Here is a 12,488-nt window from a genome sequence, read left to right on the forward strand (position 1 = left end):
CAAACCAAAACCACAATGAGACACCACCTCACACCCACTAGGATGGCTAAAATTTTGAAAATGGAAAATAACAAGAGTTGGTGAGGATGTGGAGAAATCGGAACCTCATACACTGCTGGTGGAATGTAATTGACAGTTCCTCAAAAAGTTAAAAATAGAGTTACCATTTGACCTACCAATTCCACGCCTAGGTATTTACCCGAGAGTATTGAAAACATGTGTTCACGAAAATCTTGTACACAAATGTCATAGCACTATTCACAATAACCAAGAAGTGCAAGCAACCCAAATGTCCACCGCCTGGTGAATGGAGATACAAATAGTGGTTTATCCATACAATGGAATATTATTTGGCCATGAAAAAGGATGAAGTACAGATCCATGCTACAACATGAATGGACCTTGAAAAGATAAACTCACTGAAAGAAGCCAGACACAAAAGACGACATGTTGTATGATTCCACCTCTGTAAAATGTCCAGAAAAGGCAACTCCACGTAAGAGAAATCGATGAGTGGTTTTCTAGTACCGGGGCTATTGGGAGGACTGGGGAGGGACTGACTGCTACTGAGTGCAGTTTTTGGAGGTGGTGATGAAAGTCCTCTAAAAGTAAAATGTGTTGCAGGTTGCATAACCCTGTGAATATACTAAAAAACAACGAATTGGTTTTTAGTGAGTTTTTTAACAATTTAATGGCTTATATCTTGAAAAGAATGTCTCTTTGAATCTCCTGAGTGGCAGTCACAAAGGAGGTGCTCATTAAATAATGCAGTACACCGGAAGCATGGAAGACAAACACAAGATTTCCTTCCTGCTGTGATTACTATTATTTTTAACATTTTATGGCCAGAGAGGAACAGTAGTGATTCCCTTAAATCAACCTCCAGGTTAACCAACCTGCAGAATTAACCAGTGCCCTCCATTTTCCCTATGGACCCTAAGAGCACTCTGAATGCTTCTGTCTGGTAGTAAGCTACTCTTGAGAATGCCTGGGTAGATTAGCTCTGAGAAGTTGAGTTTTACATTTTATAAGAGTTAACTGAACTTTCCCCCATCCTGTTTATGCCCACTGTGATGGAAATGATACAATTTAATTAAATGCTATGGAAACTGATAAAAATGATGCAAAAAGAGTATTTTTAAGACTAAATTGTTTTCAAAAGACAAGAAGCAGTCATGTGGCTTTTAAAAACTACTATTGAATTAGGTGAGGGCAAGACAACTGTAAAGATAGGGAACAAGATCCCCCAAAACATAGCATTTTATACTCCATTTTTTACAAATATCTTAAGTTTTCACTTCATTTAGAATAAACCCAAAATGGAAATCATAGATATTGCCTATGTGATGCTCAATAAAGAAAAGACAACACAGAGTTCTAATCGGTGGTCCAATTAAAGGATTGGCAAAGTAATAATATATTATTTTAAATTCAAAAATATTTAATGCATATATTTATCGTCTTTTTAAGCTCTTTATCAGAGACATTTTATTTTTCAATTAACCAACCTATCGGTCCCCATTGTATATGGTAAGAAGACTTCTACTGTGCTACTCTCCTACCTTGTAGAATGGAGAAAACCCTACAAAACTCTTTTATTAATTCTCCATCTGTGTGCTGAATTCCTTGTGTGATACTTACAAGCTTCCTTCAATTGCCCTCTTCAGGGAAGGTGTAGTAGCCACATGGCAAGGAATTTATGGGACAGATTTGTGTACAAGCCTGACCCATGTCTCCTGGAGGCTGAGCCTGCTGTGCACATCGCAGGGGAAGCCAAGGAAAAACTGTAGAGAGGGAGTCAGCCACCTCTGGTGTCTCTGAGCAGATCCCACCTCGCCTTGAGATATCACAAACCTCCAGCAAACCTAGGAGTCTGGCAGGGTTTGGGATGGAAAGTCCTGTAAATAGTGATTACTCCATCTTTGTGGCTGGTGTTAATGATCAAGTCATTCAATTTAGACGCTGGAGTCAAGTTGAAGTGGGTCTACCCAACAATGATGCATGCCTTATAGACTGGGTTGAAATTCATTCATTCTCCGGGACAACCTAGAGTTGACCTTAGATGAACAAACACAGGATTCTCCCTGGGCAAAGAGGATAGAGAATAAACAGGGATTTAAATTCCTTTCACTCATTCAACAAACACTTACTGAGCATCTACAGTACATCAGGAGCCATGCATCCAAGATGTGATAGTCTACACTCTCAAAGAATGTATAGAGCAGGAATATATAGGTAGGGCAAACTCTGAAAGATTTTTTGTTTGTTTTTTAGTAAATATGATGGTACTGTTAAAAATCTAATCTTACCACCTTTGCTTTTTTAAAAGAATTATCATTTAAATTCCTGTTACTTTTTTCTATGACTTAATGGAACTGAAGAAGACACATTTGAAACAGATATTATTTTTCTTTTTGTCCTGGGCCACACTTTCCATTTTTTTCCTTTCTTTTTTCTTTGCATGTGTGTATCTGTGTGTGCACGTGTGCGTGCGTGCGTGTGTGTATATGTGAGATAGAGGGAGAGAAAGAAAAGAATTCTAGTTCATGAAAAGCCCAAGAGAACTTTATAATGCTCTAATAGGGGCACCTGGCTGGCTCAGTCAGTAGAACATGTGACTCTTGATCTCAGGGTTACGAGTTCAGGCCCCATGTTGGGCACAGCGATTACTTCAAAAAATAAAAATACTAAAATAAAAAAATAAAATGCTCTAATGCCTGGGGAAAGATTGAAATAAAGAGTATGTTTTTCACATTATAAGTCCTCACTGCAAGAATGGGGCAAGATTCATTTTTTTAAATTTTTTTTAACATTTATTTATTTTTGAGACAGAGACAGAGCATGGACGGGGGAGGGTCAGAAAGAGAGGGAGACACAGAATCTGAAACAGGCTCCAGGCTCTGAGCTGTCAGCACAGAGCCTGACGTGGGACTCGAACCCATGGACTGCAAGATCACGACCTGAGCAGAAACCGGATGCTTAACCGATTGAGCCACCCAGACTCCCCAAGGGCAAGATTAATTTTATGCCAGTTCTTGTATATCCTTTGCTCCATGGTATTTGAGAGCTGGTCCCAACTCCCTGAGAATAACGGACAAAAATAAGAGAAACCAGTAAGATTCCTTTTCTTCCCATAGTTTCCAGTACTGGGAAGACCAGAAGAAGCCCAGGTTTCAACAGACACAGGTTTCACCTCTCACTCCACATCTTTTCGTGTGCTAATTGAGCCATTTGGGTGAGCTGGTAAGATTTCCAAAATGCATACTAGTCAAGGCTTGCCTTAGTGGACCACGGTGGATGGGAGCCATGGTTTAGGGAGAGAGATTCGTGTCTTCTAGAAACCCAGATTCAATTGCAACAGACATACAGCGTGTGCACTACCTGTCAATTTTCAGAGTGAGAGCTATCAGCAGAGCAGCCGATGGCAGTGATGATGCATCTGTTAACTGGGTCAGCATGGCATGTGACCCTTGGATAGGTCTACCAAATAGTCTCCAAAGGAGACAAAGACTGCAGTGAGTTAGCTGCAGGTTGTACAAATACATGCCGTTCCTGTAATACTAGGATTCAGGCGAAGGAATTGCAGATGGATGAGAGGGAAAAAGCCCTAATTGTGTTACGGAACAAAAAGTAAAAATGTAATATCTACTTGCCCTAAGTGGCTTTAGGGGCGCCTGGGTGGCTCAGTCGGTTGAGCGTCCGACTTCGGCTCAGGTCACGATCTCGCAGTCCGTGAGTTCGAGCCCCGCGTCGGGCTCTGGGCTGGTGGCTCGGAGCCTGGAGCCTGCTTCCGATTCCGTGTCTCCCTCTCTCTCTACCCCTCCCCCGTTCATGCTCTGTCTCTCTCTGTCCCAAAAATAAATAAACGTTAAAAAAAAAATTAAAAAAAAAAAGATGCTCAGATATCTAAACTTCATGAATTTGGACTGTTCCAAATTGTTTAATTCCCTCCAAATAAAGACTAACTATTCCAAATGCATTTATATTGTTTCAATGATTTTCTCTTTCTTTGCTTATGGCTTACACTAGAAATTTTTTGTACAGAAGGCAAGGAAGTGACAAATCATATTCTTTGAAGCTAACTGCTAAACTGAGGAATTGAGTTTTTTCCATGTTTGGAATGACCACTTCAAGCAAGCTTGCCAGAAACCACTAAACATTTAGAAATTCAAGGGTCATTCTTCTCTAAATAACTCAAAATTCTCTTCTTCTATCCTGTTACCTAGAGCCAGCACAGTACCTGGCAAATGTGTTCAACATACTGGTCTTGTTTAATCTTTGTGTATTTATTTTTGAGAGAGAGACAGCACAAGCAGGGGAAGGACAGAGGGAGAGAGGGAGACACAGACTCTGAAGCAGGCTCAAGCTTTCAGCTCACAGCCCGACACAAGGCTTGAACCCACGAACTGTGAGATCATGACCTGAGCTGAAGTTGAACACTTAACCAACTGGGCCATCCAGGCACCCCTCAACATACTGCTTAAGAACTGATGGTGCCTGGGGTGCCTGGGTGATTTAGTCGGTTGAGTGTCTGACTCTTGGTTTTGGCTTAGGTCATGATCTCATAGGTTTGTGAGTTCAAGCCCCAAGTCAGGGCTCTGCCTTATCAGCGTGGAGCCTGCTTGGGATTCTCTCTCTCCCTCTCTCTCTACCCTTCCCCCACTCTGCGGGCTCACTCGCATCCACTCTCTCTCTCAAAAAGTAAATAAATAAACATTAAAAAAAAAAGAAAAAGAACTGATGGGCCCAAATGATGGCTGGTGCCTTGGGAAGGCAGCTCTCTTTTCTGAAGAAGCTCACAGATTTGCTTCCGAATTTTCACATAGGATCACACTGCTCACTCCCACCCTCCAACCTGAATGCCTGCAAGGCATCTTTTTCTCACAAATAGGAACCCCTTATCTCACAATGAAGACTTTGCAGCAAAGATTGGTAAAGGGAAAAGAAGAAATGGAAGACAGTTTTCATTTTGATCCATGAATTCTATGTAGAAAATCGGAGTCCACTCCTACAAGTGGCATCTTGAAAGAACTGTCTCTGTCAATCAACAGATATTTATCAAACCCCTCCTATGTTCCGGGGTCTATGAGGGGCCCCCAGGGACACTCCTTCCGGGGTATCCTGGGATAGAGTGGAAGAAGGGAGGGTTTTAGAATTAGATCTTGAGCTAATAAAAATTTCACTGTGATAGTATTTTATGCTACCAATTTACTTAATGACCCAAAGGAAGAGAGGAAGGTAAATCAGTAGTATAAAATGATTTTCCATAGAATTTAGAAATAGCAGAAGATTTGCTATAAAGCACTAGGCTAACCATATTATTTCCTACCAGGGCACCTTAGGGGATCCTGTTTTAATGAATAAATAAAAATGATGTGTAATTATCATATCAATTGCTTGCATCTAAGTGAGTGCTTCTGGAGTTATTTGATGGTGCTTAAAAATCTTTGGCCTCTGAAGTGTGTTTAACGTCTCCTTGACTCTTATCTATATTATTAATTTGCAGATCAAAGTTAACTTGGTGCTATGCAAATGAGGAGACTTCCAATGAATGAAATTTTACTGTAAAATATTAAATCCATATTACTTATAACAGCACTGCAATATATTTTGAGGACATGTGTCAACATATCGAAAAGAGATACTACAACTTAAAGCAGTATTATCCAATAGAACTTTCTGCAGTGATGTAATATTCTATATCTGTGCTCTCTAGCCATCCACATGAGGTAGTCACTAGCCACACGTGGCTACTGAGCACTTGAAATGTGGCTAGTGCCACTGAGGAACTAAATTTTAGATTTTATTTAATTTAAACTAAAATTTAAATTAAAAAAATGTTTTAATGTTTATTTATTTTTGAGAGGGAGAGAAAGAGAGAGAGAGAGAGAGAGAGAGAGAGAGAGAGAGAGGCAGACACAGACTCCAAAGCAGGATCCAGGCTCTGAGCCGTCAGCACAGAGCCCGACGGGGGGGCTTGAACTCACAGACCACAAGATCATGACCTGAGCCAAAGTTGGATGCTTAACCGATTGAGCCACACAGGTGCCCCTAAACTAAAATTTAAATTTAAACAGCCATATGTGGTTCGTGGCTATCTTAAATGACAGTGCAGGCTTAAAGAAAAAGTGAAAATGGGGGCACCTGAATGAGTCTCGATTTCAACTCTGGTCATAATCTCATGGTTCGTGAGTTCAGGCTCCAAGTCGGGCTCCACGCTGATAGTGTGGCGCCCGCTTGAGATTCTCTCTCTCCCTCTCTCTCTGCCCCTCCCCAGCTCACGAGCTCTCTGTCTCTCTCTCTTTCAAAAATAAACATTTAGAAAAAGTGAAAAGGAATTCAAGATCCTGAATCTTAGCTGTACACTTACTACCTTTGGCAATTTACTTAACTTCTGTGAGCTTGAAGTTTCTCACTTGAAAACGAGAATGTAAATAACGTCTACCTGACGGGATTTGGAGTAAGAGGAATTGAGATGTATCCAGGCATTCTCCTACTTCCAAATAAGTGCCGATCAAGTACCAAAGTTAAATATGTGCAAAATGAATAACCGGCTCTCTCATTTAAAGGGTGTTCGCATTCCTAGAGAACTCATAAATATTATTAAATTCAGAATTATCCTCATTGTTCAGATAAAATATTTAATGACAATGTTTACAACTATCAGTCGGTAAGCAGTACTATTAGCTTGGGGGTATCAGTGTATGGTGAGCAAAAGAGGCGGGAGTCAGGAAGTTAAATTTATAGAAGTTGAGGTCAGCTTTTGTATGAAAAGTACACCGAGAACCCAAAAGGCTGATTAAAATGTCAACACAATCACTTCTTCGTCATTGTTATAATTAATAGTGTAATTCATGCTTGCCCGAGGGGGCTAAATAAACCCAGCCCATGTAAGTGAAGAAAGTAAAGCACAGATTGGCAGAATAGAGAAGTAGTCAGGAGCTCAGGCACTTTTGCTGGACGTAATCACATGAAATAGGACACCCAACGTACTTACCACAGGGCATGCCAGCTACTAAGGACCAAAAATTGCAGCTTCTCTTGTTTTTAAGATTTTATTTTTTTAAGTTCATTTATTTATCGGGCAGGGAGGCGCCAAGAGTGAAGGAGAGAGAGCCTCTTAAGCAGGCTCCATGCTCAGCGCAGAACCCAATATAGAGCTTGATGTCATGACTGTGAGATCATGACCAGAGCTGATATCAAGAGTCAGACCCTTAAATGACTGAGCCGCGCAGGTGCCCCTAAAGATTTTATTTTTAGGTAATCTCTACACCCAGTTTGGGGCTTGAACTCACACCCCTGAAACCAAGAGTTGCGTGCTCCACCAACTGAGCCAGCCAGGCGCTCCAAAACTGCAGCCGTTAGTATATTAAGTGATGCTATTGAGAGACCCATGAGATTAGAAGACCTTGGTTGTTTTTCAATTCACAAAAGGTATGGGAATACGGAGTGATTATTTGCACAGATTTAATTCTCCATGACTGGACAGAGAAAGATCATTTCAACTTTCCATATCTGTACCAGTCAAGAACTGAAACTTTTCAGTTGTTTTAATACCATGTCAAATCTATTTTTGGAATGAGATGTGGAAGAATGAATAAATGGAGGACTGAAATGCATCCTTATCCCCCCATTTACACAATAAAATGAGCTGGTAAAACTCATGAGTCCCCAACATGTACACTTTTTCCAAATCTGAGACAATACTGGGGCCAATGGGGAAGGGATCGAATAGAGGAATTGCTCTCCCAGTCGTGTTGCCCAGGTGCCCAGTGGCTGTGGGCCTAGACTACTTTCTGAGGCATGGGGTGCTTGGACCAGCCAGCCCTGCTCGCTCTGAGGGGGACGGGGAGCTTTCGAAGGAGTGCCGATACAAGCAAGAGCAGAGCTGGTATCTTGAGACCCAAGAAACTGCTGTCAGGGTGTGGCGTGAAACCACCTTTACTGTGAAGCAGGAACATTATGTCATTGCCAGGAAGCTTACCCCGGTCCTAATCTCTCCTTCACATCACCTGAAAGCCTTCTTACTATTTCGTCTGACCACCTAAGCTTTTTCCATCTAGAATTCATTTGATTGAATAGGACTCCACTAAAATGCACATTCCCTTAGGCACTCAATGCCCCACAAGGCAAGACCATACGAGGTGGTCTCACTTCTGTGATAATTGCACAACGAGAAATTCAGAAACGGGTGTCAGGATGTTGTGACTTTTCTAAGAGGAAACTTTCTCATTCTGTAGGGTAATGAACACTTTGTTACCACGGTTCTCCAACGCCCTCAGGCTCACACAGCGTCATTCTTTGCCTCGAACCATCTACATTTCCTCATCCTGATTTGACTGCTTTTCCGAAAGAGAAGCTGTTCCTGTCATCTAACTCTATCCAGGGATCCTGCATAGTCAGTAAGGGGATAAACAAACAGGAGCCCCAACTTTTCTTTTTTATCACCTTTAGATGGAAAGGATAAGATTTCCATGTTGAGAGGCACTATATTAATTAGCGCAGGTCCGTTACACTCACAGATACATAGGGCTTTACTTTGGGGACCTACTTCGATATTCAAACAGGCAAAGATCACTAAGAAATCATGTCTGTTACCTCGCGCCAGGATCGGGAAGTGCCATGGTCCCTGGTATCCTGTTCCAAGGTGCATTGCTGGTGGCCCACCATTTCTGCTCCTGGTCTGCTTTCCCCGTCTCCTAGAGTCCTCTCTTCTCTTTGGAGTTCTTCTGAGTCCCAGGATGAAATCTTCCTTCTCTGGATTTACTGGAGCACTTGACCAATGGTGAACCTGAACCACAAGCTCCGAGGAGCTAGTCGTGTCCCACTGATCGAATGAGCAGAGATCCAAGGTGCTGGGTGTTCCTGCTTTGTTTGCCACCGGCCTCCTCTTGTCCCCTCTGGGCCGCTGTTCGTCGACAAGTGCTGTGCTCTGGACTGGCGCTATCATGGCCTGCCGTGCGGGGACAGGCAGGTTGTGGTGAAAGCTGCGCTGGTGAAAAAGGCCATTGTTTTATCTCCCCTATCCCTCACTGGAGCTATGGCAACAAATTCCGTTGGTGAATTAACTATGTCATTGTGTGCCGGCTGAACTGATTATGCTCCCGGAATGACAAACATTTTGTCTCTTTTTTTCAAGATAAAAAGTAGCCGAGACCTTGAACTGTTAATACACACTTCAACACTTTCTTTCAACGGGAGAATAAAGATAGAGAAAGGAAATCTCTCCTACATACTTTGATTCTAATAAACATTTTCTCTGCCAAGGAGCCATTCTAATCACCACCGATAAGTGAACTTGTGCATTTTAATCATGTAGAATCTTCACAAGTTGTGTTAAGGTAATTCCCCCTCAAATACCATTGCGTGTTAAAAGAACTCTTTAAATATGCATGTACTGGGGCATTTTGGACAAGATTCTTTTTAAGTGCTGCTCTTAACACGAGTATCATTCCTGGCTCAGAATGAAGATGGATGTCCATCTAAATTCACCACATAAAGATTTTCCAAGCTCCACGCTAGCGGGAAAACTCTTGGTCACTCGCTCACCTATTACACTCTCCAGGATGAGACAACGCGCTCTGATCGGTCAAAGGAGCCTTTCAACCTTTGCACCCATCCATCCATCCCAGCCTTTCTGTGTCCCGCTGCTGGGCTGGTTGCTGGAGAAGCTCTATCAGTGAATCGCTGCTACATTGCCTAGCACGGTGGGGTGTAGTGTGCGGACTTGGCCAGCTGGAATCCCATTCCCGGGGATCCCCTTCCCTTCCGGCTCTGGGTTCGAGTTGGCCAAAAGAGGATTTTATACAAGATGTGGAAGGTGAGGGTGAGGTGGTCATTATTTCCAAAGGTTGTCATGGTTGGGAGTGGTGACAGAAGGTCCCAGATTACCCTCACTCCCCTTTGCTCTGTGTCTCGATCCATCATCTTACTAACTGCTGACCCCGTTAAGCAACAGCAGCTCAGAGTCCGCCCTCAGACGTTTCTCCAGCCCAACGGAGGTCGGAGCGGCTTCCCAGAGCTTCCTGGGGGCAGGGGGAGCCTCCTGCACTTTGGCAGCCATATATGCTGGGCTTGTAACTGTAGATGGGTTAACTTGTCCCATCATTCAATTGCCCCACCGACCTCCATTCCCCCCACCCCTCCCACAGTGGGCCAGGTCTATTTCCTATGTTAAATCCCTTCCTCCACATCTCATAGTGGCTGTGCTTCTCTGACTGAACTAGGGCTGATATACTTATTTTGTAAACAATGTGAGGACTGTAGGAGAGAATCTCCGGCATGAGGGGAGTTGAGAGGGCAATAGGGAGAAAATCCCGTGGAACTTGACCTAGAAGTGACTGAGGAACTGAATCACTGAGGAAGTGAGGAAGGAAAGAGATATTATATTTGTGTCAGACCTCTCCCCCAGGTCCCTAGAGCCCCCGATTTGCAATGATTCTATTCAGACCCAAGCATTTTCTCAGATACCTTATCCTTCTTCATTCCTGTGTCTTTCCCTCATCCCTGTTCTTATCCCCATGGCTCATCCCCCCAAAGAGGCTAAGATTGGCCATCAGAGGTAAGCCACACTCCAACGGTGGGTTCCAGGTAGTCAGCTAAAAGAGAAAAAGAAAAGCCCAAGTCCTGGGCACATTATTTCTCCCAGAGTGATTCACTGGACCCACTGAAATGTGGCCGGACCAACACAGCATGTACCGATGGACTCTAACAGAAGATTTCTCTGAAAGTGAAGTAAAACCTGGCTCAGCTGTCAGAAAAACATCATCTACCTGTATTTGCACTGGTTTACTCTTCTCAGTAATGGAAAAATCACTCTTGTGTCATCAAGGCCCAACGGTTCACAAGAGAGGCTTGTTTTGAAATTGCCTCTTGTTGTCATCTCTTAGAATAACAGTGCATTTGATTATATTTCCAAGCTTCTTGTCACACATCCAAAAGAAGAAGAGCTGCCAATCTATTCCCTCGGTTAATTCCTGCTTAGAGTAGGCGATTATTGGCCCTGAGCATTAAAACGTTGAGAGGATAGGTTTTGATTAATTCTGACTCTAAAGCAAATGGAATGGAGACAGGGCCACCAATACAACAACGTACTGTATTCTTAACGTAGATCTAGCCCAGGTGATCGAATTAAGCCACTTACCCTTGGATTATGAAGATATCTATTATCTGAACACTTATTGGTAGCTTTCTGGGGTCTTCTCTGCTTTTGAGAGTCTCATAAACTAAAACGGTCTCAGATGATCCCTATGAACAATCCCCTGTGGTCTATACAAGGGATGCCCCAGAGCCCTGATAGTTGTGTCAGTGGGTAGAAGCTAGTTGCCCAGGCCCACAGAGGTGGAAATGGGTGGGCAGCAGATCTCAGTTCCTGTATAAGGCACTATGTGTGAATTAACTTGGGGCACCTGTGTGGCTCAGTTGGTTAAGCTTCCAACTCTTGATTTTGGCTCAGGTCATGATCTCACGGTTCATGAGTTTGAGCCCTGCATCAGGCTCTGTGCTGTCACCCAGAGTCTGCTTGGGATTCTCTCTCTCCCTCTCTCTCTCTCTCTCTCTCTGCTCCTCCCCACCGTTCTCTCAAAATAAAGAAATAAATTTCAAAAAGGTGCTCCTCTGGGCCAAGGAGTCCCACTTGGTGAACAGAGTGAGGGCTAGATTTAGCCCCTAAGTCTCCCGGTCTGCAGCACTGATGCTTTTTCTCTCTCTGCAGCCCCTGACCCTCAGAGAATTGGGCGTTGTGGGGGAAGCAAACTGTGTTAGTCCTATTATAAGAGAAACGCTCTTGAATTTGGGGAATGAGTATCCTCGTGGTTCAAGAGATGAGGTGTTCTACGCCAGGTGGCGTGGCTGGTCAACCAGGCCTCAGGTCCAGAGCTGATGCAATACTCTTCTTTCCATGAATTAATTCCCTAGCAGCATTCTCTTTGCCTTCCTGGTACCTCACCGGGGGCCAGGGTGAGTCCAGGAACATGGCTTTACGTGCTTCGTTTGAGAGGGCCCTGTTTTAGCTCTCTTCCGAGGAGTCCACGTGGCCATGGGACAGGGTACATGCCTGGAGACCCTTACCGCCCCCCTCTAGAATACTCTAGAGGTCTCTGTCCAGATGTCCCCCCCTCCCTGCTTCCAGGACTTTCATGGCTTCTCCCTCAGGGCCATCTTCCTGGGGGGTAACCTCCCCACAGAATTGCATGTCCCTGGGTATAAGGGGTGGTAGAGCTTTTAGCAGGAAAATGTGAACAGAAACCGGATATCTGGGCTGGCCCCACCCAGTGCTGTAGCACAGAGGAGGGCCTTTGGCTCCGTCCAGCCCCCCCCCCCACCATATACACAGGTACACACAGTCTGCTAGCATGATTTCAAACTTTTAAATATTTAGACATATGATACACGGGCCTCCATTTAGATTCCTGCCCTGACCCCACAAATGTTAGCAGCAGGCCCAGCTAGAGGTATTTTAAATCACTGTAGAAATTAATGGATTAATT

The 12,488-nt window shown here is 43.6% G+C and overlaps 1 protein-coding gene across 9 annotated transcripts in view; it reads right to left on the reverse strand.

Annotated features, from left to right (window-relative positions):
• PCYT1B (phosphate cytidylyltransferase 1B, choline) overlaps positions 1 to 12,488 on the reverse strand; it is a 148,987-nt gene that overhangs the window by 118,975 nt on the left and 17,524 nt on the right. For 2 of the 9 annotated variants that reach the window (XM_058713662.1, XM_058713666.1), the window contains exon 1: positions 8,599 to 9,048. The exons of 1 other annotated variant lie outside the window; for it this stretch is intronic. In XM_058713662.1, coding sequence (XP_058569645.1) covers positions 8,599 to 8,950 — 352 coding nt within the window. In that variant the 5' untranslated portion in view covers positions 8,951 to 9,048. Of the gene's footprint in view, positions 1 to 8,598; positions 9,052 to 12,488 lie in introns of those variants that run through there. 6 more of the 9 variants (XM_058713657.1, XM_058713653.1, XM_058713664.1 and 3 more) reach the window with 5 other exon arrangements.

Source organism: Neofelis nebulosa, chromosome X, assembly GCF_028018385.1.
Source record: "Neofelis nebulosa isolate mNeoNeb1 chromosome X, mNeoNeb1.pri, whole genome shotgun sequence".
NCBI classification, from domain to species: domain Eukaryota; kingdom Metazoa; phylum Chordata; class Mammalia; order Carnivora; family Felidae; genus Neofelis; species Neofelis nebulosa.